At 39.9% G+C, this 27,827-nt stretch overlaps 1 protein-coding gene across 2 annotated transcripts; it reads right to left on the bottom strand.

Annotated features, from left to right (window-relative positions):
- Positions 1 to 470: 470 nt before the first annotated feature.
- Positions 471 to 27,347, bottom strand: LOC147067753 (uncharacterized). 2 transcript variants are annotated; one of them, XM_085952056.1, is made up of 12 exons: positions 27,091 to 27,347; positions 22,290 to 22,430; positions 20,825 to 22,161; positions 14,790 to 17,094; positions 14,231 to 14,460; positions 13,138 to 13,366; positions 12,169 to 12,805; positions 7,964 to 8,046; positions 5,635 to 6,798; positions 4,019 to 4,214; positions 2,495 to 2,608; positions 471 to 1,737 (listed from the first exon to the last, which is right to left on the bottom strand). In XM_085952056.1, the coding sequence occupies exons 2-12, from the start codon at positions 22,329 to 22,331 to the stop codon at positions 1,568 to 1,570; spliced, it is 6,507 nt and encodes a 2,168-aa protein (XP_085808182.1). In that variant the 5' UTR covers positions 22,332 to 22,430; positions 27,091 to 27,347; the 3' UTR covers positions 471 to 1,567. The 2 variants fall into 2 exon arrangements, with proteins under 2 accessions (XP_085808182.1, XP_085808183.1); XM_085952057.1 differs by having other exon boundaries at positions 12,175 to 12,805.
- Between the last annotated feature and the right edge of the window lie 480 nt (positions 27,348 to 27,827).

Raw genomic sequence — 27,827 nt, 5'->3', positions numbered from 1 at the left:
AGAGATTCTTGCGAATTTTAATAATAATGTGACTTACCAAAATTATACATAAATTAAATATTGTACATCTGTAAACGTATTGTACACTGCATTGTTTTCGAAAAGAAGTGGTAATGTTTGCAGTCATTTTGAGGTTGAGGACGGGTGAGAGTCAAGCAAATAGATTTACAGGGGACACACTCACCGACAGATAATTGACTGACAGACTAATAGAACAGGCCTGTGCAAACTACAGCCCGCAGGCCGCATGTGGCCCGCCATGTATTTCTGTGGGGCCCGAGAACTTTAATCATAATTCTGAAAAAAAAATCATTTTTTTCTACATGCCTTCAAACGCCTTTTTAAAAATAAAAGTTGAATATATATGAATTGCACCATCGAGAATAAATCTGCAAATTTTACAACACCTCTTGGACAAATTCAAACAACTTAAATATTCTGCTCGTAAAATGTTGGTTATTTTTGGATCAACCTCCATAATTATTATGTGATCAAACATTTTCAATTATGAATATCAATAAAAACTCTGCGAGAATCTCAACCACAAAATTGACGCTTGAAATTAAAAAAATATAAAACAGCTTCATTATTCTCATTTAACTGTTGGCTCTTAGAGAATCATTTTTTTTATGTTGAAATTCTAATGTAACATGATAATAAATAATGTATGTTTAAAAATATTATTTCACTTGCGGCAGCCCGCTGTTCATTTTATATTCCTAATGTGGCCCTTTTTTCAAAAAGTTTGCCCAGGCCCGTAATAGAATAACAATGCGTTTCGTGCACCATGCCATCCTTTGAAACAATGCATGAAAAAAAATCAGATTACTGATATATTCGCAGTAGTCTCTCAGTGTGAAAATTTAAATTGACTATTTCCTTGAGATTTCAAGCCATATAAAATTCATCATATAGGGTAAAAACACAGTTGGGCAATGGCTGACCCCATACCCCATGCATGCCGTCGGAAAAGGGTGACAGACAGCAGCGATCATGCTATATGCAAGAAATTACACATCATAATGAAAGATCGACAGAATACCATTTTAATTTGCATATTTTCAACGGTAGAAACATTACCAGCTATATAACATTATAGAGTACGGGTCGGCACAGCTCCTAGTAGTCGATTGCCCTTCAATTGACACCGAAAACGAACAAGAGGGCGGGCTGCGACTCCTCGGAAACAAAATGGATCACTGCACTACCTCGACTAGAGTGATGCCATTCTCTCTTTAAATTATTGACAGTTAAAACACCGACTTAAACATATATAAAACTTAACTTTTAAATGGATAGTCACATAACCTACTGTTATTTATGTAAAACTTATATACATTATGTACAAAATGAAAAAAAATAAAGTTTGTACTTGCAGAAATATAAAAAGCTGATTATTATTACAGAATATATTTATATTCTTTTTACATATTATTACTTATGTCCATAAAAGTTACCCTCGCCGAAAATGCGGAAGTTTCCGATGAGCAAAGAAAATTGTCCACTTTCACAGTTTGAATGAGATCCCGATTCTTCCTTTGCCCGGCACTGGGAAAATATCACTATTTTACCTGTCCAATCTGAGAGGTCGCATCTCAGCGGAGGGGGAAGGGGAGAGAGATGGAGGTGGGGTGGGTGAGGGCGAAGGGAGGGGGCTTCCGTCGTCAGACTCTCGCTGAAGGGAAGCCACCGGTCGCGTCGCTTCTCCCGTCCCATTACTCACGTTCAAAGGGATTCCTGTAAATGATCGTCATAATTATTCCTTTTGTAGCCACAAATGCTATCCGTGATCCAAAACCCCCAGGTATATTTTTTCAAGGCCACACTGATGGCAATATTAGGAGGAAAATTCAGTGACAAAAAATTGCAGAGTTTCTGGACACTTTTTCATAACACAGTAGGCGCTCGATAATCCGGCGTTCAGCAATCCGGCACGTCCAATAGTCCGGCATTTTGCAACTCAGCTCTCTTGCTCTATAATTCGGCAGGTTTCTCATTAAACTGCCAGATTACAGAGCGGAGAGCCGTTCGCTCGGCAGTTTGGTGTCCGACCTTGACAGATAAACACGCATTTCCTATAGAAATCCAATAATCCGGCATTTCCGACAATACGGCATAAGTGAAAAAATATGGGTGCCAGATAACCGAGCGCCTACTGTAGTATCTTAAGAATAAAACAAAATAATACCAATTTCCAAAATATTTTTTTATAAATCATCTCAAACAAATCAAAATATCGAAGACATAAAAATGAGAATCAGTCAACAATTCCCAATAAACTAAAAGTTAAAAACATTCCTGATTTACCACAGAAAACCAACCGTACAAACAGCTGCCCTGAGAATTGATGTTTTTAGACTTATCAACATATTCACGGGTATATTTGAATGCATAATGGGGTTTTACCCATCAGAGGAACTTCGCCTCCTGGGCGCCTTTGGCTTTTCGGGACTACTGGATACCCGTAACGCAGAGTGGCTAGTACGACACTTACCAGTGAGAGGAGTCGACTCTTCTTCAGCGAGGGTCAATCCAAATTCTCTGCGAAGCCTCTCGCTCAACTTGTCACGCTCTCTCTCTTTTCGAGGGGATGGCGGTTCCTCTGAACCTGATGAGGCAATTTTAATTATCAGTAAAATTGATGAAAACAGTAAGCAGAAAAAAAACTGGATTAGAGTTTGTGATTTCCAAACATTTTTCAATTCTTGAGAAGTCAAGATTAGTTTTTTGATTTTTTGAGAATTCTTCAGAGAGAATCTCAAGAAACAGAAGGTCAAGGCAAAATATAAAATTTTTATAATACAATTTTACAAATTATTATTAATATAACTATTTATAGTTTTTTTTTTTGAATTTCGTTTTGGGAAATAGTAAACCATGAAAGTTTAATTTCAGGAGATTTCACTCATGAGGACTCACTATTGAGATAGAAAAATTCGATTTACTCAATAATACCCCACCCCTATGATTTTATATATCGACCCTTTAGAGCAGTGATGCACAAATCGCAGCGCGTAGGCCGCATGTAGCCCAAAATAACAAGTACTTCATCACCAAATTTTTCATTGAATACAGCAGAGTTTCCCAAACTATGTTCCGCGGGACACCAGAGTTCCGCCGAACCTGAATAGGTGTTCCGCGACAATTTGGAAAGGTTTTATACACTGCAACACATTTAAAGATCTTCTACTAAGCAGAAGTAAAATAAGTAAAACCAAAATAAGTAAAGAATCTACTTCATATTGAAAGGCGAGTGATGATTAATCTCCACTGACGTTTATGGTGTCAAGTATCTAGGTACAGGCGGAGGACCATCTTTTCTCACACCGTGCGCATGAAAGAGATGGGGTATATTGTTTTTACCTGACCGGCTGACAAGTCTTGTCACTTTAATGACAGTTGCCAAGATTGACAGAACGGTTAGCCGCGCTAATAAATATTGTTCATAAACCTGATAAAAAACAGCTTGAAAATACATAGTGACTCTGATTTGAAACAAAAATACAAAAAGCCTTTAAATGATTTCTTGGCGAGTTTGTCAGAAGAGTAGTACCCCAATTTTTCAAAACAAGCTATTATTGTTTTACTACCGTTTTCTACAACCTATTTATGCGAAGCGGGATTTTCTTTTTATGCTGCAACGAAGTCAAAGTGCAGGAACAAGCTCGACGCCACACCAAATATTAGAATGGAACTTACCAATATTGTGCCTGATATCAAGAAGATATGCAATTCTAGGACTCAAAATCATCAAAGTCATTAAGTGCTTTATTTATTCATATTTTTATGTTTATATTACATTATTGTTTTATATTTAAAAATAATTACTATATAAATGTGTTTTAATAACATTTTTTTTAAATTTTACTAGTAGGAGTACCCAACCTAAAAAATAAGCTAAGTGTTCCGTTAAAATTTCCGGGTTTGCGAAGTGTTCAATTGCAGAAAAAGTTTGGGAAACCCTGCTCTAGAGACATGTGTATAAAATAAGAATAGAGCTTTTCAAACAAGATCTCACTGTTGTAGTATAGCAGGCCTTCCTTGGCATCGTCTGCAGTGGGTCGGGATGAAAGCGGAGTTATGGTCGCATTGGTCGAGAGAGACAAAGACAGCACTGGGCTACCTCTCCCCTCGTCACCACCGCCCCCTATGTCGCCAGCGTCACCCTCTCCAGTGTTGATGTTGTGTCTTTTACGATACTCAGTGATAGAGAGCTGCGCAAAAAAATCCTTACTAAATTTTTCTTTTATTATTCAATACTGAATATACAAAAGACTAAAGAATGTTAATTCTTATTATTGGAAATACATAGTTTTGAAAAACCTCAAACATTCCTATTAGAAAAAATCATAGATAAAATCATCGTAGATATCATAGATAGATAAAATCATCATAGATAAGATCATAGAAAAAGTTAAACCAAGTGGACTGTTTTCTTTTGTGGCAGTTAGCGTAGTAATGATAGTCATAGAAAAAGCTTAAAGAATAATAGAACTCAATCGGACAGTGAATGATGCGAATTCAAATTGCAGAACAGATTAAAGATAGAAATGTGAAAGCCAGTTTTTGAAGTCTGGCTATTTTTATTATTTTATGACCCAACACAAAGCAAGCTGACTGTACTCAAATATTGAATGCGCATATTGTTTACGTGACAAACTTCAATGCATATTATTATGATATAGACAAGTGGTTGGCAACCTACTACCCGCAGGTAATTGAATTACCCACTACAACATTTTGAGTTACCCGCCAAGAAAATATGATCATGTTTTTTTCAACTTATTATTTTTATAAAATAATTTATTTATTGAAAACGGAATTTGAAGCGAGATTCGAGGATTTAAAGACACATGGTCCAATGTTTAGCTTTATTATAAAACTGGATGACATGGATTTAATCGAGCTTAAGCTTAAATATTATAGAATTAGACATTGAATTCAAATGTTCAGTTCTATGGACAAATAAATTTAAAAATCTTCGCCAGCATCTTGAAAACACAGAACACGATCACATGAATGCATTATCATCATGCTGGGCGTCATTATAGTGCGAAAACATCTTCTTGGCTACGTGTTAAAACTGTGAACTAACATGCTCCTCCCATTTTTAGCCGCACTTCCATTATAAACTAACAAGCTCCTCCCATTTAGTTGCCAACAGCGCTTCCTTACGTAGCCAAGAAGATGTTTTCGCACAGTACCACAAAATTTGTCATGTTTAAAAAAAATTGCATCTGCTCCATTATCAGCATTTAGGTTAGATACTAGGCAACGCAATGCACAGGACCGAGAGAAGTGGAAGCAGCTTGAAGAGGCCTTCATCCAGCAGTGGATAGATTCAGGCTGATGATGATGATGATGAGGTTCAACTAGTCCTGTGAGCAAACATTTTCTCATAATACTCTGCGAAATCGATTAACACCAAAGAATCTTGATTCCTGTGTTCGACTTAAAATATTGCCAAGTGTTGAAAAACTTCAAAACCTAGGAAGCCACTAATAAAAATATTATATTATATTTATATTTTTATAAAATAAATTTGTATTTACACATACATATTTTGTAAAAAATTGGCGGGAGCAGTTGCTAAGTATTAATAATAAAGATTTTATTCAAAAAAAGAGCAATCACCTTTCTCCTAACGGGTTTGGGTCGGTCGGCGACGGGCGCAGGGTTGAGGCGCGGGTCATTGGAGCGGGCGTGGAAGGCCTTGGCGGGAGGCGTGGTGCGTGTTAGCGAGTGGGGCGGAGCATCACGAAGCACCTCCGACAGCACCAGACTGCTGCTTGAGTCCATGCGGCTCACCCGGTTGAGGATTTCGCGCACATTCACATACTCGTCTGTGGCGCCTGTCTCCAGATTAGTGGTTAAATCGATGGCGTTCTTGATGGCATCTACGTCTACCAGTGTCTCAGAGAGGTCTCTTTGGAACCCATCTGAAGAGAAGAGGCCGGCGGAAGGGAACTGGGGTGGAGTTGGTTCAGGACGGGGCGGGGTCCGCGGTGAGGGTGGTGCCCCATCCGAGCCATTTCTAGGTGGCGTCCCCTGAGGGGAAGTGGGGAGAGGAAGCACAACATCGGACACATCTTCTGTGATGGGAGGCGGCGGCGTCTGAGCCATGTCTCCTTCAGCCTCGTCTTTCAGCTTGACGCCCACCGTCTGATCATCCAACACGCACAGATCGAAGTTAAGATTGACCTTTTTGCGTTTCTCTTTGGGTGGCTTCTTATTCCTTATTTTGAGGATCTGAATGTTTTCCGTGTGAAATGAGTGTATTTTTTTCTGTATGTCGTCCATCTCATCGAGCGAAGGGGAGGACCCCCCACTGGTCTCAGCGGAGGGAGCGTCGCCAGCATCTGTGGGCGAGACGCCGTTCCTGTCCGAAGGCGATATCTCTCTCAGGGCCTCCGGACAGGGGAGGGTAGATTTGGGATCTGGTTCAGTTTCACTGATTTCCGGTTTCAGATCATCACACGCAGGGGCCGAGACTTCCGAGGGCGGCAGGGGTTCCTGCATCTCCGAATTCCCTGTTTCGCAACCGAGATGATCAAGATCACTATCACCGATTACGAAGGATTCTTCCTGACGATCGGCAGTGGGCAGATGACAGAGTATGTCGTCCGACTCCAATGGAGGTCTCACACGACAAAAATTGTCACCCGAAATTTCGACAGGGGGATCGCATGCGATGGTGGGTTTGTCAAAGATCAAGGAAGGCAACGTTACGTTAGGTGTGGCACAATTTCCAACAAAGAATTCTCCTACGGACGTTCCCCCAGATTGGGCGTCGTCACCCTGTAACAGTACAATAACATGTTTATGAGAACCGCTTGAAATGTCTTCTGAACCAGACTTTATCAAGACGCCTTTCAATGCAAATATTAGATGTGCGACGTTCATTTATGACTGATTGAAACTGCATGAATCAGAGCCTGCCATTTTTCAGTCATACATAACGTGACCATACAAGACGCCTTACAGTGCAAATATTATTTATATATTTTGTCTACCTGACACTAATGCACCGGTAGAAAGGGTCTTCTCATGAATAAGATGTGGACAAGCGAAAAAACACAGTTGCAGTTCTTAAAGCAATGTTAATTACCAAGGTAAATTTTAAGAAGTCTTGCCAAGAATTTCATTCTTATTTGAAATCAAAACTAAATAGGTATACCTGAGCAAACAGGTGTTCATACCTGTTCTTTTTATGAATAAATAAAAACTATTAAGAAATATGCGTTTTCTTGAATACTCTATTTACCTACAAATTAGTAATGTCCCGTTTTGAGGAAAAAAATAAATGATCACATTAGTCATACACCATCTTCTATGCGCATGCGTTCAAGATGACTCATGACGTCATGGCTTAAAAGCTATGTCTCCTGATAGCTTCTGGCGGCTATGTGAATTTAATAATTTATGATCGTTATGATACACATACAACAGCTGAACATTCAGTTGAAAATGTCCCGACAGGACAGGACAAAGAGGCGGACGAAACCGGTCCAGATATAATTAATAAAAGTGGAAAAAGTACCATAAAAAATTACATTTTACTAAATTAATAATACAATGCATTTCCACCATGAATTGACAGTTAACACAATAAAAGTACATTTCTTATTTAAAAGGAAGAGCTTTTTTTAATTGTCGATTTTCTTTTGTATATTTTATTTACAAGTTACGCTGGTAGAACTATACTCACACAAGTGATTATAAATAGAATAGGTATATACATTTAATTATTGTGCGAACGGTGATAGTAAAAACATTTATAAATCATAAAATTCTATTTAAAAGTGATTTGAATTATAGCGTCCTATTCTTTACGGCCGTACAATGTGCTGTCATACAATCCGTCGAGGGAAAGTGACAAACTATGTTGTGAGAACTATCACTATAATAGTGCTTCATAGACTGTTGCTATGTATATTGGATAAATTAAAAATGAAATACTAACCTGCGTGGGAGGTTCCAGCGAGAGGGATTCTCTGGCCAGCCTTCTCTTCTTGAGCGGAGTCACCATTTCATTAGGGGGAGATTCTGCATAAAAATCATACATGTACACACAGAGAAATATAATTTAACAGGTTATTAAAAAATCAGTCATTTTGAATTAAAAGATGTAAGTGAAATATCCCTATATTATTAATTGAACCGGCGTTTAGATGGAAGAACTCCAGTATAATGACTTGAAAAGTCATTTTCTATCAGTTAATTTTACTATGTTTGAGTTATTCTGTTTCAGGCCATGAACTGATTAAAGATAGCTGTTATCGTTGAGAATGACTTTATAGGCCGAAACAGCTGTCTACAGAAACATAAATAATTGAAATATTGTAGAATTAACAAAAAAAACTTTCTTTCAAAACCATGAAATATTTCCTTGGGAAATGTGAATTGCAGTAGCGTATGTACTAAAATTAATACATTCGTCTGCTTTGTCCAATTTATTGAAAATATTAACTTTTGTAGAACAATTTCAAATTGTAGGTAAAATGGAGGCAGAGGACTTTTGTTAATAAATATCGTCTTTGTTCTGGCAAAACACACTAACTGGAGAATACTAGTTTTGAGTAATTTGACTTTTAAGTTGTTAAAAAGTTTGAAATAATGGTCTATCATGTGAGTTTATTAAGTAATCGTAAAAAGGATGACTTTAAAATAAAGACTGTTTATTTATTAACCCGATCGCCGCGGTTGGGACATCTGTTGTCTTATACATAAGCTCTTATACTGGGCGGATGTCGCACCAGTTGAGATTGAAAATTGAAACGTCGATAAAGTAGGAAATACTTCGCGCATAGTATTGATTTTTGTATTGAAAAATGCTCTGATTCGTGTTCGTACTGCCATCTCGATAGGTTTGTCAAAAATAATTTGTAAAGTTCATACACACCATTTCTTTGAACCCCTTCGAACTATCGCAAAACACCGCCCGACTGAACTCAATTTAAATATGAGCGCCTTTATATTACGCAAGCGCAGTAGCCAACTCCGCGTCAACACGAACGGACTTTGCGCCGATAGCGTTTATTTTTCGATCTTTATGATTGAAGTTTTGATACACTGTTTTTCGAGTGAAACTTATAATAACTATTACGATTTTGAACTGTGAAATTAAAAACTGACTATTGTGTGCGTTTAATTATTTGTGGCCGAGTCTAGCGTTTATCGGTAAAAAAAAACTTCTCTTTGATTCGATTTTACATGTATTACGATCATTATGTACGATTGTAAATTGTGAAATTAAAAACTGACTATAGTGTGTGCGTTAATTATTTGTGTTTGACTTGCGTTTATAGTTAAGTTCTGTATAAAAACTTTTTAAAACTGTTTATGCGTTTTTTTTAAATAATATTCGTGGAAAAACTTTACAATGGCGGAAGTGAATATTGGTCCGGGGGAAATCATGAATGAGGAATTGGACTCTGACTATGATATGTCTGAAGAGGAATTGGACCAAATCGAAAGTGATCATGACTCGGATACGGACTCAGTCGAGCCAATTGCATTTTTACGTACTTGGAGAACCGGGCCACATATACCAATAGTTCATGAATTCGATAACTTTCAATCCGGCGTAACATCAAACGTTCTCAGTGAAACCTCTTCTGAATGCCATTTTTTTGAACATTTTCTTAATAATAATATAATGTCGGAGATAGTGACACAAACGAACAATTTTTTTACACATGTTTACACTACAACTGACCTGGGACCGAAATCGCGGTCACATAACTGGACCGATACATCAGTGCCGGAACTATACACATTTTTTGCTGTCTCTTTGCTGATGACCAGAAATAAACATACTACGATCGAGGAGCATTGGAGCACCGATCCGTACCTCCATGCTGATATTTTTGGTAAAATTATGCCAAGAGATCGGTACCAAATAATCCTGCAGATGCTCCATTTTTGTGATTCGAATGTGACCACCACAGATAGGCTGGTTAAAATACGTTTACTTCTGGAGCACACCCGCAAAATTTTTAGAGAGACAATGCTCCCGCACCAAAACTTGTGTATTGACGAAAGCATCATTGTTTTTAAGGGCAGGCTCATATTTAAACAATTTATCCCGTCAAAACGGCATCGTTTTGGGATAAAAATGTTTGTATTGTGCGATGTCATGACCGGCAATATAATTGATTTTATTATATATTGTGGCGATGGCACAGATATAGTGGACGACCAAAATTTGGGTATATCTGGTGCAGTGGTAACGACGCTATTAAATGACTATATCGGAAAAGGCCACACCTTATGGTGTGATAATTGGTATTCCAGTCCAGCTCTTTTTAAATTCCTCCACGCTAATAAAACTAATGCTTGTGGCACGGTTAGGAAGAACCGGAAGGAGATGCCAAGCTTTAAAAGTTTAAAAAAGGGAGAAACGGAAGCCAAATCAAAAAGCCCATTATTGGCCCTTAAATGGCACGATAGGAGGGATGTCCATATGTTAACCACGCTTCATGATGACTCGTTTGGACCAACGGGAAAAACTAATTTTAGGACAGGGGACCCCATCATGAAGCCTAAGTGTGTGTTGGACTACAACAAAAATATGGGGACGGTGGACAAAGTGGATATGATGCTCAGTAGTCTTTCGTGCATGAGAAAGTCTATTAAGTGGTACAAGAAGGTGGCTTTCCACATAATTGACTTATATTTATTAAATGCTTATTATTTATTCAAATTTGTAACAGGTAGCAAAAAATCATTGGCCGAATATCAATTATGTGTGATTAAACAACTTGTGGAAAAATTTGGTGTAAAAACTGTAGATCCCCATAAGCCCACGGCATCAACTAGTGACAATCCGGTACGTTTATTACCAAAATCCGCTACAGACCATTACCCAGTGCACATTCCTCCAACACCCAAAAATGACAAGCCGCGCAGGAGATGCCATGTGTGTGGCAATTCAAAAAAGGCAAAAAAACTATACAAATTATCCCGTTTTATGTGTTCAACGTGCCAAGTCACGTTATATTTAGATCCATGTTATAAAATTTACCATAGTTCAAAAAATTTTTAATTTCGTGTTATCCTTTATTTTTTAAATGCAGTTAAGTTTTAAGTATTATTTTTAAAGTGTCACGGTATTGAATAATTAATGTGTTTTCTAATGGCAAAGGTTAAAATAAGTGACAGATTTACGAGTGTGAAGTTGTAACGCGATACCAAAAGAGGGTCGGCGCAGTGGTCCCGGCCGATTAGCTTCGGACAAAATGGTGGATTTGCGTATCGGTAAGTTTTTTGTACGAGTTTATATGATTGCACAAGGCCTTTATTGTTATTCTTAAGTGTCTCGACGCAAACTTAATGGATTTGGGGGTAATAAAAGTCAGACCGATAATTTTTAACTGATGTATTTATTACGGTACGGGTAATATTAACATTACGAAAATACGCACGCAGACCGAAACTATTTTTTGTTGGTGACGCTACGCGGGGATCGGGTTAAGAAGGTTTCCAGACGGTAAAGTTTGAAATAAGGAACATTTTGGTACTCAATGTGTCATTTTTTCGAATTAGTGTCTTCTGCCAGAACAGTGACGATATATAGGTATGTAATATACATATACACACGATTCTGCTTAATTGGCCCAGTAAATTTAATAATCCAAAATAAAAAATAAAAGTAATCCAAAAACAAAACAGCGACAAACAATTTAATATGACGTGGTCTCATATTATAACTTCAATTACATGTGTTGTTTTTAATCAGATATCAATAATGTTTATTATCGGGTCAGTGTGGCCCCACACCGGTCATTACCTGTTGTAGGAGTCTACCACTATCACTACTCGTCAGCTGGAAGTCTAGGTCTAGGTGGAAATCCCATCCAAGGATGTGCGAAAACATTCTTTACCAATAATAAAATTGAAGTCTCTCTGCCTGTTTGTTCAATTATAACTCAAAAACTACTAGACCAATATTGATGAAACTTGCACAGCTTAGACTTTAGACTACTTTGTTAGTACATATCAATTTAGCTGACTTTTAATAGACTTCTCATCCTGATTCTCGATAATTAAATTTGAAAAAATGCACTTGCAGCATGAGATGAGGCACAAAAAATTTATAATATGAATCAGTTTATTCCTTATTACGATGGGACAAGTATAATAATAGAATATGAAGAGGGAAAGCACCTGCACCTGCGGTGGGGGAGTCACTCTCCTCACTGATGGCCTGACGCAGCCACCTCTTCTTGGCGCTGTGCTGCGGGGGCCGGGGAGCTGGGGTGCACGCCTCCGCATTGCCCATCCCTTTGGGCACAGCCTCCGCTGCGGTCTCCGTCTCTGGCGGTGCGGGGTCCTCGTCTGGCCTTCCAGGAGCCGTCCCGCTACGTAGGGACCTTTTATGAGGACTTGGCCGGTCATCGGGGCCCGTCTTGAAGCCTCTGCGGCACTTTTTCGGTGTTCTGATCCTGGAATCAGTGACCGGGGTGACCATATCCCGAAAGGTGTCCCGTAGGGGTCGGCGGAGACCTCTGAGGGGGGACGCCGGAGGTGAGGGGGGAGAGGCAGAGTCGACACCCTCGTCCAGAGAGACAATCATGTCATTGGCTACCCGCACCAAGTTTTCGATGGAGCGACCGCCAGGGGAGGGGCGATGGTCAGCAAATGATCTGACATCGTCGCTGACGCTCTGGTGGTGGTCGCGAGCCTCACCGAACCACTCGCTAATGATTGTCTTCTTTGTTTTGGGAAATTTGAAAGCATTGTCAAAGGGGGCCACAGCCGCCTCCACCAGAAGGCAGGCGGAGCTCAGGCCAACACCAATCCGCTGAAAAGTTAATTTGTACCCCTATTATAGTTCCCTTTCTTTCAGTCATTAATTTATATCATTTGTACTCTTAATCATTATTTCTACATTGAATTTGTGAACCATTTTTTTCAGAAGTAGAAATTCTATAGCTTGCAACACACGCAGATACAAATTTACTGCTTCAATATTGCAACATAGAAAAAATATTCTCAAATACATTATCATGGGGATTAATCGAATGAACAGGAGAGATTAAAACCGGTTTGCAATATGTAATCAATTCCGTGTCGCATGAAATGGGAGACAGGTTGTCTTTATTCAGAATTCGAATTTCACTAAATGAAATTTACCTGAACAGTCCGCTCCAGATCGAGTCGGGTCTCGGATAGAGTCATCTCTCGGTAAGGTGAAGTGAGAGGGGGTGGCACAGAGGTAGGCGGAGATAGAAGAGGACGAACAGAAGGAGGGGGCGAGAGGAGAGGAAGAGGCAGACTCTCGTCTCCCGACGTGACCATGTCACTATCGGCGGAATCTGGTCGGGTTCCGCTGCGGCTGTCACTCACGGTCCTGCCTTTTCGTCTGAAACCCCATGCATCAATTTGTTATTTTAATAATAAATATTTTTTGTTGAGGAAAGAAAAAATGTTTGACGAGTTAAACCTACACCTCCACCTCCTTTCAAGATTTGAATAATCAGAAACCTCAAGAGTAGATAATTTATGTAACAAATTTGAACACCCCACTGCCCATAAGAACACGTTTGGTTAAGATTTTGAAATACATAATATGAAGTATCATGAAGTATGACTTCATAATTACATTTTCAAAATTGTGGAAAAGTACCAAGTTAGAAAAGCTATTTATTTTAATGCTATATCTCTGGCTGTGATTAATTCTTTAAAAAGATGTTAGATAAAAGATGCTGTACGATGGTCGAACATTATGAATTCGTAGTATCTTTGCAAGCTATGCTTGAATAATCTGTAGACCTTGTAGGATCGTTATAATTCCATATCTTTTCTCATCTTAGAATTCAACATTTCATGATCTCGTGAAACATTAACACCATAAAACGGTATTATCATTAACATCATTGTGCTAAAATTGAGTTGTAAGTTAATTTCAAAGATTAGAAAAGATAAGGAATCATGATGCCATACACATTATTTCCTATAAAGTCTACAGTACAACATTTATGGCAAGTTTGCAAAGATACCTCCAAATTCTTAATTTTTTATATTCACACAGTACTTTACCCCTTACACTTACAAGAATGTGAAAAAGATATTCTACGAGAAGCTCCTCCGAATGTGAATATAGTGATCTCAAAATGTTCCACTAAATTCAAATGGAACGTGCATAATTTGAGATGAACTGTTACAATTCAAAACGATTTAACAAGGTTTTGAAATGAGGGAAATTAACTAGAAGATAATTAATTACCTGCGCCTCCGTCGCACGGGACTGAGATGGGAGAAGTCGTCGGGAGGGTCCCCGCCTCCCTCCTCCCCCGCGGCTCCAGGGGAGCCAGTACCGGTGGCAATAACGGCACACACAGAAACGGACTCTCTCCTCTTGGTTTGACGGTCACGGTTTTCCTGTTTCCGCTGCTCCGCTTTCTCCATCCGATCGATGGCTTTCATTATCGCTTCGAGTTTTCGCTCTTCACGCGTCTAAAAAATCAAAAAGAATTCAATCACCCAATTGATTTTACAGCATATCTGCAATTTTAGATTTGGTGATACTACCTAAAGCGGGCGTTTATAACACACTCATTTGAATGCGATTCCATGATACTCTGGATACCTAGACCTACCACTGTTATAAATCAAGCTTTGATTTGCAATGATATCAATTTGGATGTTTCGATAGATTGTGAATATTATTATGATTGCAGATCTTTATTTGCGTATATCACCCAATAGTTAAATAGTATTCTCAGTTTGAATTTGTAGGAAAGTGCAGTTCACATGCTTGCAACATTTACATCAAGAGAACTCACCATTTTCTTTTTATCTTTGGCGGAAAGCGACGGAGGCGCTGAGTCTCCTTGACTGTCACTCTTCTCGTCGGCGGAGGGAGGGTCAGCGGCGGGACGGGAAGCAGCAGAGAGCGATGCACGGGTAGCTCGACATGACACCCCGGAGAGACGCCGTCCTGGCACGCAAGTGTCAGAGCGCTCTTCTTTCGGCGATACCATAGGCGAAGGGATATCTCCAGGAGAGGCGACATCGGAAACCTCCGCCGTGACAGGAATGCCAGGATCGACTGAAAATGATTCCGGCTCGACTTTCACTTGCTGTGACAGGACAAGCCGGAGAACCTTCTCGGGGGAAGGTTCCACTTCCGTCTCTATCTCTTCTTTGATGAAAATTGGCATTTTGAGATCGGAAAATTTAATGTCATCCTTGGGCTCCTCTTCGACAAGTTCCTCTTTCAGAGGGCACTCAACAGGCTCTAATTTGATGAGGGGCTTTTTTTCAGGTGAAAGCGGTGCCTCAGGCTCCACTTTTTCTTCTTTCACAGGTAATATCACAGGAACCTCGACCTCTCCAAAGAAAAGACGTTTCGGTGATTCCGGTTCGGCACATTGCCGCTTTTCAGCCTCAGGTTCAGCCGGTCGCTCTCGGGAGAGCTCAGCTGGAGGATTACGAAGTCCTGAAAGAGGCGAGCGACGGGCGCGGCCTCTCCGTTCTCTGAATGCACCCCGTGCAGGGTCACGGCGCCCGAGGCCGCGGGAGGCGGGACCAGAGGGCGGACCGCGCTCACAGCGCTCCGGGTTCCCGCAAGCACAGGCCTGCCGGCTGCCGGCCGCTGACTCATGTCGGATGCTGATCTCTGTGTTGGAGCGGACGGGAGCCACAGTCGCCAGATAGACATGCAGGGCACCCTTCACGATGCAGTGCTGTAATTCAGCATTGGGTTTGCAGGAGCGCCTGACAAAGCGCGCCTCGTTGCCATAGGTCCTAGTGTCGATGCAGACCTGTGCAGAGTCTCTGGGCAGACGGTAAAAGAAAAGGAAGGGGCCAGGGCGCTGACCGCCAGCGCGCCCGGATGGCTGCGGTCGGGGCCTATGCCGCGCCGACAACATATATTTGCCGCGCAACTCGACGATGGGTGTGTTCTCCCGCAGATCTTTGGTGGCAATGAGAATCTTACCTCCAGCATGCGGGACAGTGGTACAATGGCGGGCAGCAAGAGCACCTGCAGGGCCTGACGCAGATGCCCCCGCTTTTGCACAGTAGCGAGCAACCCGAGCCCTCAGCTCTGGACTGTAATGATTGGTCGCGGCTGACTCATACCCATCGCTCCGCCGCCCTGTAGGGCCGGGGGGTGCAGGAGCCGGCGGACGATCGCCACGGGGGAGAATCGCTGTTGGATCGTTCCCTTTCCTCTTCCCTCTTTTTTCAGCTGGCTTTCTCTTCGGACCTTTTCTCCCAGCATCCGTACGGCGAGGCCGCTTTGGACCTCGCTTCCCAACAGGGAGAGGGGCAGTGGACACAGCAGGTAGCGGACGGACACCGGGAACAGCGCGGCTAACGCCGCCTACAGTGTTGCTGTAGGTGGTGACTGTAAGTGGGCGTCTGCGAGGCGGCGTGAGGGGTGAGGCGGCGTCAGGCGGGCGGTGGCGTCGGTGTCGCACAGGTGAACCTGCCGAAGAGTCACTGCCGGAGGAGCAGAAGCCCGGTAGCTCCTCCCGCTTCCTAGTCTGGATAGCTCGCGCCCGCTTGCGGTCCACAGGCCTTGGCTGGCAGCGATCACACATATAATCATCAGGGATGTTCTGCCGGTCGATACCCATGCAGTCCACGTGCTGCCACTCACCACAACGGTCACAGCAAATCATGTAACCATCATCGTGGGCATAGTCACACACGCAACGCGTCTTGCCCTCCTCTTCCCCCTCGGGAGCTGTCTCTGTGTCGCTGTCATGTCGGCCGTCCGTCCTCTCGGGCCTTCTTCCTTCCACCGAAGAGACCGCAGATGCAGCATCATCATCCGGCCGGCCCTCATCAAACCGGTCCAAAACACGGTGTATATTGTCAGATGGAGGGGGTGAGTGACGGAGGCGAGCAGGCGAGGCGGATGGCACGCCTCCGAGGGGAAGCTGGGGCGGCGGCGGTGCAACTCCATCAGGACCCCTCTCAGCGTCTGCACTTCCACTGGAGGCAGCCACAGCATACGTGTGATCAAGCATGACAGTCTGGAGGGCACGATAGTGATAAGGGAGGGCATCATCGGAGGCAGCCGGACGCTCTTCTGTGCCCACCGTGTCGTCTGCACCGAGGACAGATGACGGATCACCGCTAAAAATAAAACAAACTTATGTCAAGTAACTAATAACTATTTGGTGTAGTAAAATTCGCTATTTACAAAAAATAGAAATTAGTTGTCAGTTTTCACTGTCAAGTTACTGTATCACTCCAGAACTGATTTATCTTTGATTGATGAATTGATTTACTGATGGATACCGCATTTGAAGAATAACAGGGCCCCCATAAAAAATCCTGGTTCTGGTTCTTCCTGAACTGAAGGATACTGATGAATGCGGTTGAAAAAATATACACTGCTTATATATTTCATTGCTACCATGTAAAGCTTGATAGAGTTAGCAGTAGACTATATGGAATAAGGTATATGAGTGAAAATGGCTCGGGTACAAGGCCTGAACAAAAACGATGCATAAGTTAAGTGCGAGTGAGAAAGTATTCGGTACCCTTATAATCTCTGCGACACGCGCTAGAATAAGATAAAAGGTTTACAGATCTGGGAGATGGTTTGCTACGATGTAGCCGGCAAATCTTAGCTTATTGCATAACTAAGCGTCGATAACCGTGTTGCTAAAATTGCTATTTTTTGTGTTAAACATAAAGTCAGTGGCATTGACATACTACTAGATGAGCAGTTCCCATACAAGTGTCATTTTAAAAATGTACCACAAAAGATATAACGAATATCGTCTTATAATATTTCCTTGTAGGTATAATGCGTTAAGACCGTTAACATGGATTCCCGAATTTCATCCGTATTGCCCTGGCTGTAAAACTAAATTTGCGTTCTTGGAATAGTGAACCTAAGGGTGCTGCAACGCAAAACAGACAGAGCAAGTCGTCATGCGCTGACTATTAGTTAGAGTAAGATGCAAGCTAGACCGGGCTTACTCAGTAAGTTTTAACAAAGGCCGACTCGCTGAAAATCGGGCGTCATTTTAAGAAGCATATATAAGAAGAAGATTCATCCAGTAGTATATCAATGGTCAGTGGTAAATATTTTTAGTTACTTAAGTAGAAAAGATGGTTCTGTGTGTTGTATTAAAATATGGTAGCCATGCTGATAAGCAAGAAGATGGTATTACGTTTCATAGGTAAGTTGATAATGTTCGTGATAATTTATTTGTATATTATTATATATTTTAATATCAGTGACCAAGTGTTTCTTTAAAATAACTTAAATTATGGATATCTTTATCTAATGGTTGCATTTCGACCGCTTAAAAATACTATATAACGTAAAAAAATAGAAAATTATATTTTAATTCTGAGCGTCTAGTGCGAGCACTTTGGGCGAGCACTAGCGAAATGGTCTATGGTCTCGAACATTTGTAGACGAATGCGTTCGCTCGCCCACAAACCAAACGCACATTTAGCAATGCAACGGGTGGCGTCTAGATGTATCTATAGTCTATGCTCGGGTACCTTTTACATAAATCAAATTTACATTTTGATTAGTGATTTTATAAAATACTGTCGAACTTGGTTATTACAAGGAAGATGGGACCGACTGAATTTGCTCGTTATAAGCATTACTCGTTATATCAGAGAATAGGTATTTTTAAATAAGCGGTCACATAACACAAAAAGTCGCCATTCAAACAAAAATAGAAGTAGAACATAAAACATCTGAAAACTATCATAAAGATTTTTTACATGAAATTTCAACCAAATGCATGGATACTTTTTCAATGTTGTCGGCGAAAACACCAATTAGGTACTTAGACACTTAACTAGTGTCATAAACGTAATCCGATCCCGGCGGCAACGGTCTAGTCGGATTTTATTGCTTAGGGTCGAAAATGTTTTTAAACGATCCGACACATTAACAGTTTAAGAAAGTTTTTGGCGATATTTTTGCTCGGTATATCTGATAAATAGCTCGTTATAAAAGTGAATAAATGTATGGAGAAAATCATAAACTAAAATGTCAACGAATATTTCCTTATTACATCCAAGACTTTCCCTCACCTCAAAAAGTTTGATATTTCGCTGAATAGTCACTAACGATTTGTAAGTTGTTACTGAGTCATTTAGCTATTCGGGAATTCGGCCAAATGGTATTCCGGCCTTCAGAATGTCGTTCAACACCACCGCAGGCTGCTAGGCCTAGGAGAATAGAACCTGGTGGTAATCACCTTTTGCTACCACTAACATTTTGATACAATCTATTTGTAGATATATAAATCTTTCATTAAAACATGTCCATTTAAATATAATAAATTATACAGACATATTCTAATTATTGTATTTTACAACATTTTTCTTAGGTCGTATTCTTATTTGTCCGGTACAAAACTTCCAATCGATTTTTAACTAACTTCCCGACTAGCTAGACATTTGAAACTTTTAGAATAAATCAGAACACGATACCAATGCATTTTTTTAATACTTTTAGCCATCTTTGAGTAGAATTGAATTAATTTTTAGTTAATTCTGTTTTGTATGAAAAGTTATTTCGATACCATTACTGGTTGCTAGGGGGTCCTAGCAACTAAATTATTAAATATATACGTGCGTTACTATGGAAATCAATATGAAATGACATTTCATTATTCAGTATTTCTATAAAGTACAAATTTTTTTGATTGTTTAAGCTAGTCAAGTCAAGTTTATATGATTCAATAGTAAATTTAAAAACATTGTATATGTTACGCCGATTGTGCGAAATTGAATATTACATGAAATGGGCAAAATTTTGCCTAAATCATGAAAAATGCAAGCCCGTTACCTTATTCATGAATTAGACAAAATATCTGGAGAGTGCGTGAATTCCGCAGTAATTTTTCTGTCTAGTTCATGTCTTGGACAAATTAGATAGTAGCGCTACGGTGGTATTTTTTGCAACTAAACTAAATGTATCAAAATGCTCGTGCATTGGTCAAAATGTACATATATTATCTATGGTCAAAATAGATGATCGCGCTCCGGTGGTATTTTTTGCAACTAATCAAACTAAACAAATGTCATTGATTATAATATAAAAATATACCAATCAATATGTAACTGCAATGACTTTCATATCTATTTACTATGCGCAAAGAAATCTAGAACTATAATATGATAACGGAAGAATTTTATTGAAAAGTATTTTCGTGATTTGATTCGTGCTTGGTCGATTGAATGTTCGTGATAGTTTGTTGACACTTGATAGCTAACCTCAAAATGGACATTCAGTTGAATACTTTAATTCAGAATTACAAAACCAAACCTAACCTAACCTAATAATAATAATATTATATTATGTCCAATTATAACTAATAAAACCATCCGTATTAAATTTACTTTTTCTTCTGTCATGTTGACAGTTCAAGAATTCCATACCCTGGCGAATTCATGTACCCAGCAGAAAATTTACCTAATTCATGAATAAGGCAACAGGCTTGACTGTTACATGAATTAGCCAAAATTTTGGCCATTTCATGTAATAGTCAATTTCGCACATTCGGTGTAACATATATAAAAAGTTCTTTTTATCTTGTAATTATTTCAAATAATCTTATTATTTATGGCGGTGAATACAGCTAGTCCATACGGATTTTAAAAACGGTTATATTTGACACGATAACCATTAAAAGATCAAATTTTATGGTGGGGGAGAGAACCAAGTAATATTTTGATACATGGTTTAAAATTTTCGAATGCCCATATCTCCGAATTATGCATAATTATGTGGAGTAGATGATAAAATTTTCTTTAATGTTGGCAATAAATATCATCCCGCGTAAGGCGCAGTGCTGCCCTTATATAATATTGTTCTACTTACTGAACATGGCGTCTATGACGGTGGAAGTGATATCCTCGATGATCGTCAGACTCTGTCCTGAAGGAATCAGAAACAGCCCCGACAGAGAAAGAGCCGCCCTGAGATGGAAATGATAGCTCAGGCCTGGAGAGAGACTGCAATATCTGGGCAGTGAGATTCCGATTAGAGGAGGCTGTCGAGAAGTGCACGCTCTCGGATGACGGGTGACTACGGACACCCTTTCCAGTCGTGTCTGACTCGGGCGATCGATAATACTGAGAGTGGATCCTGTTATTAGGACGAGCGGAGGTCGAGACGACGATCCGCCCCGAATTCTGCTGCGGCAGGGTCTCCACAATGCTCTTGGCGCAGGGAGAGCTTCGCCGCTGAGCCAAAACCCGATCAGGATCCGAACTCCGGGCAGGGACGCGGACTTTTCCAGGGCGGCCGCCGGTGATCTCCATTGCCGGTCGGACAACAGAGGGATCGAGTGCTGCGGGTGCAGTTTGCCGGGGTGCCGTCTTGGCTTGAGTCGCTGGTTGCGCTTTTCGCGCGCGGATCACATTCGAGACGAGATCATACTTTTCTTGAAACCGTCTCTCAGCCCGATCCCGGTCAGCACCTTTTGGACCTCCGCCAGCCGAGTGGAAAGTCATCTCGAGGCGCGGGCCGCGGTGTGCTTCCGCTTCGAACGGGGCCCGGATCCCGACAGGACGGACACCCCCCACCGGCGGGCCACCGTTCCCTGCATCAACGATCACGGTGGCGGATCCGGGCGGAGATGTCGTCGCGTGCTCTGTGTCATAGACGATATTTCGATTTAAATATTCAGCACGAACTGGACCCCTCACGCCACCGAGCCCACGCCTGGGGAGCGGTGAAGCGGCCCCTCGGTGAGGAATTGTGACGCTGCTGAGGATCTGCACTTTAGGAGGGCGCTTCCCAGACGAACGGTCTGCAAACCGCCGTGTGGCCCCGGCGAATACGTACTCCGGAACTGAGGATGGAGAGGCCCCTCCGTCTTCACCCGGGCGGGTGGCGGCGGCAATGACGGCCGGCAGCCACAGGGTGCGGCTGCCGGCAACACTTCGCACGACATTCCGAATGGCGGCCAAGTCACCCGCCCCGCAGTCGGCGGCCGAGAAGTCAGCCGCACTCCGGACGGCGGTCATCGGGAGGGCGGCGTCTGCGGGCAGAGAGGGTCCGCCAGGCGAAGTCCGGAAGGCGAGGCCGTCGTCCCCTCCGCCGACGCTAGAATCGGGCTCGGTGTCGGCGGACGACGCGGACATTCCGTTCGTTAATGGCCGATCCGCAGAGAGAGCGCCGCCCGTGGCCCCGGAGGAGGCCGGCCCGCAGTCCTGCAAACCGAACATCAGATAAATTGGTCTCTTCAAATTTCAAAGAAATCAAAGCAAAAAACACCTGCAGTTAAATAATCCAGAAAAAATATTTTTAAGATAACATGTGAAATAGAAGAGTCTCTCACCAGCAGGGCCTCGGAATCGTACTCTCCTTTTTGAGCGAACATTCTGTCGTCACTATCATTTTGCAGGTTAGACCGCTCGCCGAGCCGGAGTTCACTCCCTTCAGCGCGGTGCGTGAAAATTTTGAGTGCCAGCACTGGAACCTGAAGACAACATAATCGTGCTATCATTACTTGATTTTTTTGTAAATCCATTTATCAAATTTATACCACAATATTTGTAATGTGTATTTGTAAATAGTACTCAGGGTATTTTGTCATATTGAAAATTTAATATTTGTAACTTACACATGAGTTCGAAAGCTTTTAATACCCGCTGAAATTAAACCTTCACACTACATTTTTATCCTATTTCCATCTGAGACACGAAATATAAATACAAAAATATTAATTTGTAAAATTGTACAGGTAACCCTCGTTCACGCGACCCCGGCGAGTGCGGATTCGTTATATCGCGATCTTTTTTAAAACTGGAAATTGTGAAAAGGGGAAATTATCCACCAAATTTAATTTGTGATGAGGATGAGACGGGACTCTATTGGAAACAAATGCCAACACGCACGTTTATTTCCATAGAGAAGACTGCTTCTGGATTTAAAGAATCCAAGGATCGCCTAACTCTTCTCTCAACTCATTGAAGAAACTGAGGGATGTGATAGAGATGCCATGCGGGTTTGGTGGAAACAATTTAATATTATCAACGACGAAACGTGGAATGAAGTCACCCAGTCGTGTATGAAGGGCGTTTGGAAAAGGTTGTTCAGTGAAATTGTTGAAGTTCACCGCAATTATGAAAATGACATTCAAAACAAAATATCATCGAAAAGATTACCCTTAACCCTTAACTAATGAAGAGCTGCAGGAAACGAACTGCCATACGTCCCTAGAAAATGATGTCTCCGAACCTGCTCCTGTGTGAAAGTTAAGTGTTATAACTGTGGAAAAATGGAGTTGTTTGAAGAGAACGACAAAAATTATGAGCGAGTGAGTGCTGTAAAACGTGGCTGTAATGCATTACTTGACAGTATGTATTCGCAAATTTTGCACAATAAATGTAGAGGCCAAACAAGGGAATCCCCTGTTGATGGCGAAATTTCGGTTATCGCGACCATGTCCAGAACGTATCCCATTACCTGTATTATAAAAATTATTATAATAAATGCCTGGAAGGAAATTCTGAAGAATTGAAAGTCGAGAAATCACATTTGTCGCTCACCTTCTTTCGCCAACATGTCAGTATAATTGCAGGTGCCACATTGTGATGGTGTTTTATTACTTATTAAACCTAGGTATATAAAATATATATGTACTGAACAAAATTATGAAATCGAAAGAAACCTCTTCAGGAGGTGAACAAGATTCATATTGGATTGTAGAGCTGATATTAAAAAATATAGGTACTTAATTATTAAAATTATGAAAAAAAATGCGCAGAGGAAATTTAATTGAAAATATAAAAATTGTCCATAACAAAAAAACCAACTGCAGTGGACTATATCAAAATGTCAAAGATCACGCAGCGTATAATCAGCCTTCGTTATAAGAACAATATTCAATTTGGATGACAATATAATGCGACTTTACCCACACCTACACATAATAATCAATAGACGGAACTATTAAACATTTTGCATGTCGTAATAAACAGACAATAAAATTATTGACATTATTATAATCTAAGTAGCGTTTGTACCCGACTTCGCTTAGAGGTTTTCCTTGGTGTTAGTGTATTTTTAATGGTCCATATTACTAAAAAAAACAAAATAACAAATGTTTTGTGACACAGTTCTCTTGTCCAAAGTGTCAAGGTTTTATAGGTTCTGATTATGAATTTGCTTGGTTAGATTACATTCTTTTCCCCAAAAGATAATCTTTCAGGCATTAACATAGACAATAGAGATGGGAAAACTGGTCGATTTTGAAGACTAAGTATACTTACTACCAGTATAAAAAAATACATAGAATCGAAACTTGTTCCAAAATACTTACTAGTATTTGGGATATTATATAGAGCGTTTGGCGTCACGCGAAGTTGTCACCATTTCTGTCCTTCACTATAACAAATTTAAAACTGGGGAGAAAGAGAGAGCAATGACGCCAATGACAGTTGAGTGTATCACGGCTCGACATACGTGTATTATGCTATCTCGCTCGCGCGCATTTAATGTCAATAGTATTGAAAGTCTACTAACACCAACCAACGAGTCGCGATGATCTCATCGTATGCGTTTGGACAAGTTTGTTGGGCCACACATACTGGGTATGGGTAGTTTCATGCCGAGACTTGAGTACACAAACTGGTGACAATATTTCCAACTCACTTCTAGTAGACAATCTATTTTTGAAATTATTATCCAGTACGTTTTTGGATTATCCGCTTATTCTCATTTTCGATAAATACCATCAGGTATGTTTCCATTGATTGGCATGCTCTAAATCAATGCTGTTCATCTGTTGTAAATGACTCAAATTTAGGATATATCAGGCTTCATCTCGAGAACTTTTGCTGATACAAAAATAACAGCTACCAAGCAGTTTTCTTCTGATGACGCTGTAGGTACCATTCTTATGAATCAACTCTTATGAGTAACTTTAACTTAACATCTTCAACATTTTTCGGAAAGATATCCGTGTTTTGAAATTAAATGTAGGTATTACCTATATATGAAAGTGAACCTATTTAAACAGTCAATACACCATCTAAAAATAATGAGACATTATCAGGTGCCTAAGAGTGAATATTATTTTTTAATACATCTAAAGCTCACCGATCTCATTGATTAGAAAATATCAACGAAGTGTACACCGTATGATGGTTTTCTTGTTGTTGAGGCAGAATCCAGATTCTAAATACTACTGGACCTAACGTGACCGGCAAATATAACTGCCACTCCATGGCCGGTCATCTCTTCTCCTTTCCAATTGGTAAACCCTTCCTAATCATTTAACATAATACCAAAACAATTTGGGAATATGTTGAATCATTAACAAGTTTCTGGGCGAAATGAGATAACTCGATGCATACTTTAATCATGTCAATCATGTCGTCCCCTTATTGCAGAACTAGCCCAACTGATTTTTTGTGATTTTTTTTTTATTGTACTGAAAAATTCCTTTTTTGATTCTCTATTTGGGGTCAAAACAGGCCTATCTGAATTATCAATATAAAAAAAGTTATCAGCTTAGATCATTCCAACCCTAAATTCAATCTTAAAAATATTTTCGAACTAAATTAACCTAACTGACATTAAGCTAGTTCTGCACGCAAATGCACACCTACACGTTGGAAACATCGCCTCTTTCTATTGCAGTTAGGATTTATTTGTACTAGTTCGCTGTCAACGTCAACTGCCAACGTAATTATGCTGACGCTGTAATTACCGACAAGTATTGCAATCATTCTATGGACCATCTAGTGGCTCCTTCCACATCTAATTCGGTTGAAGATGATGAGATACTTAACACATTTTCTACCGAAATCAGTAGCATGACTGGAGTTCAATTAACTCCAAATCGATTGATCCCTCTGACTCCAAATAACAAAGGAGAAAACAGTGCCACAATGGCCTAAGATTGTTACCTCTTAAGCCGCGTTGACACGGTCCAAGTACGATTCAAGTCTACTTGGATAGGAATAATTAGTATGAAGATATCTCATCCAAGTGACAGCTTCATACTATTTATTCCTATCCAAGTAAACTTGGATGTGACATCTTCACACTAATTATTCATATCCAAGCTACTTGGACCGCGTCCTACTCATCCAAGTTAACTTGGATAGGAATAAATAGTAAGGAGCTGTCACTTGGATAGGAATAAATAGTATGAAACTGTCACTTGGATGAGACATCTTCATACTAATTATTCCTATCCAAGTCTACTTGGATCGTACTTGGACCGTGTCAACGCGGCTTTAGACTGAATGGCAAAATTTTGACGAAAATCACCAGCACGGATAACAATCAGGCCGATCATAATATTTATTATATTATTATTATCACTTTCTCTATACCAGAAAAACGCCTTACATTGTTCAAGATTTTAGCTTTTCTAATTTATTTGATCATAGAATGAGACAGATTCTTGAAATTTCATCCATTGCAAAATTGTAGATACTATCGGTGAATCCTGAATTTAACATTCTTTCATTATCATATTTCCAATGTGAACGAATATTATGTTCATGAAGGCATAGAAGCAAACGTACTGTATATTTGTATATGGTAAATATTTGTTAACTGAAGTAACAGCCAACAATTCGAGTAATCAAAGGACTATATTAGCACAACTACCTGTATTTGGGTAATCTAAAATATACAAAAATAAAGAGAAAATACAAAACATTAGAATTGTGCAATCGGATGCGTTACTCAGTTTTGATAATCGAACACAAACAAAAATTGCATAATTATAGTAATATAAGCAGTGTTGGTATTATGTTTTAAAGTAAGAAAAACACGACGCCAACAGGAGTCGATGTAAAAAGGGGTTATGAAAAACTCCATTTTTAAAACAACAACAACATTTTGCTAGATGGCCAAAGACTGCTGGTAGTTTATGAATACATTAAGATAAACGATAACTGAACACTTTAATTACTAGTGAGATGCGCAAACACTGAAACATCAAAATTATTGAATAAAACTAGAAAAAAGTCGCACTTATAAAAATCAGATACCTTTGAGAAAGTAATGACAATACTATGTTACAAAAATTATGCAGATACAACATATCATCGCAAACCATAAAAACATTACAATTGACTCGAAAGAAACCAAATATTAGTAAATATAGAACCCTTTACCTATTAATTGACAGCAACACAACAAAAAAATTCTAACATGGATGTAAACATAGTGAATTCACAAGTATACTCGAGTTCCACGTCCAATTAAAAAATCTTCATAATATTTCACACTGTTTTTCTATTTCGAGAGTCACATTGATCAACGTTCATGAATATAACCAACAATTGGCTTGAATGTTTTTATCAACGTCGAAAAACATACATCTAAACTAAAGATGGCGGCCATAGTTCTTCTATGAACAAAACAAGGGGTCTACGTTAACAGTCAATTTTTAGCCTCGAACGCACAAATCTATATTTTCCGGTTTCCGGTTTTTCGTTTTTTACATACTATAAACCTAAATATCTCGTTTCTCATTGGTGGAATGGTATTATTCACCATAGAGACGACTTTGGAGGATATTACATTTATTATAAAAAGAAAAATCCACAATGTTATCCAAATCCATAGAGAACAATACAAAATTAGGTGTATTCAAATATTATTTTCTTCAAAACAATCGATTAGAAACTAGGTAGTTCCTAGCACAATAATAATTATGAACTATTTACTAAACTAGGTATAGTTACGCAATAATAATTATCATAAATGAGATAAACTATAATTATTCATGTTAACCATGCTTTGTTTTAAAAAGTAATATTTAATAAACGATTTAAATATTATTTTAATGCTAATTATATCGATAAATGTATAATATTGCATTTTTTTCGAACCGTGGAATCTTCTCCAG

The sequence above is a fragment of the Rhyacophila brunnea genome, unplaced genomic scaffold (assembly GCF_057557595.1).
Source record: "Rhyacophila brunnea isolate RB1 unplaced genomic scaffold, BYU_Rbru_1.0 scaffold_3, whole genome shotgun sequence".
NCBI classification, from domain to species: domain Eukaryota; kingdom Metazoa; phylum Arthropoda; class Insecta; order Trichoptera; family Rhyacophilidae; genus Rhyacophila; species Rhyacophila brunnea.
Note: the sequence above shows the minus strand (reverse complement) of the source record. Positions and strands in the feature narration are given on the sequence as shown.

Bases quoted from the DNA above. Each gene is read 5' to 3' on its own strand.
- LOC147067753 (XM_085952056.1), bottom strand. From the start codon at position 22,331: ATGTTCGCTCAAAAAGGAGAGTACGATTCCGAGGCCCTGCTG. The intron at 17,095-20,824 runs GTAAGTAGAACA...TTTTATTTTTAG, and splicing joins CGTCATAGACGCCATGTTCA to CGGTGATCCGTCATCTGTCC. The intron at 14,461-14,789 runs GTGAGTTCTCTT...TTGATTTTTTAG, and splicing joins CCAAAGATAAAAAGAAAATG to ACGCGTGAAGAGCGAAAACT.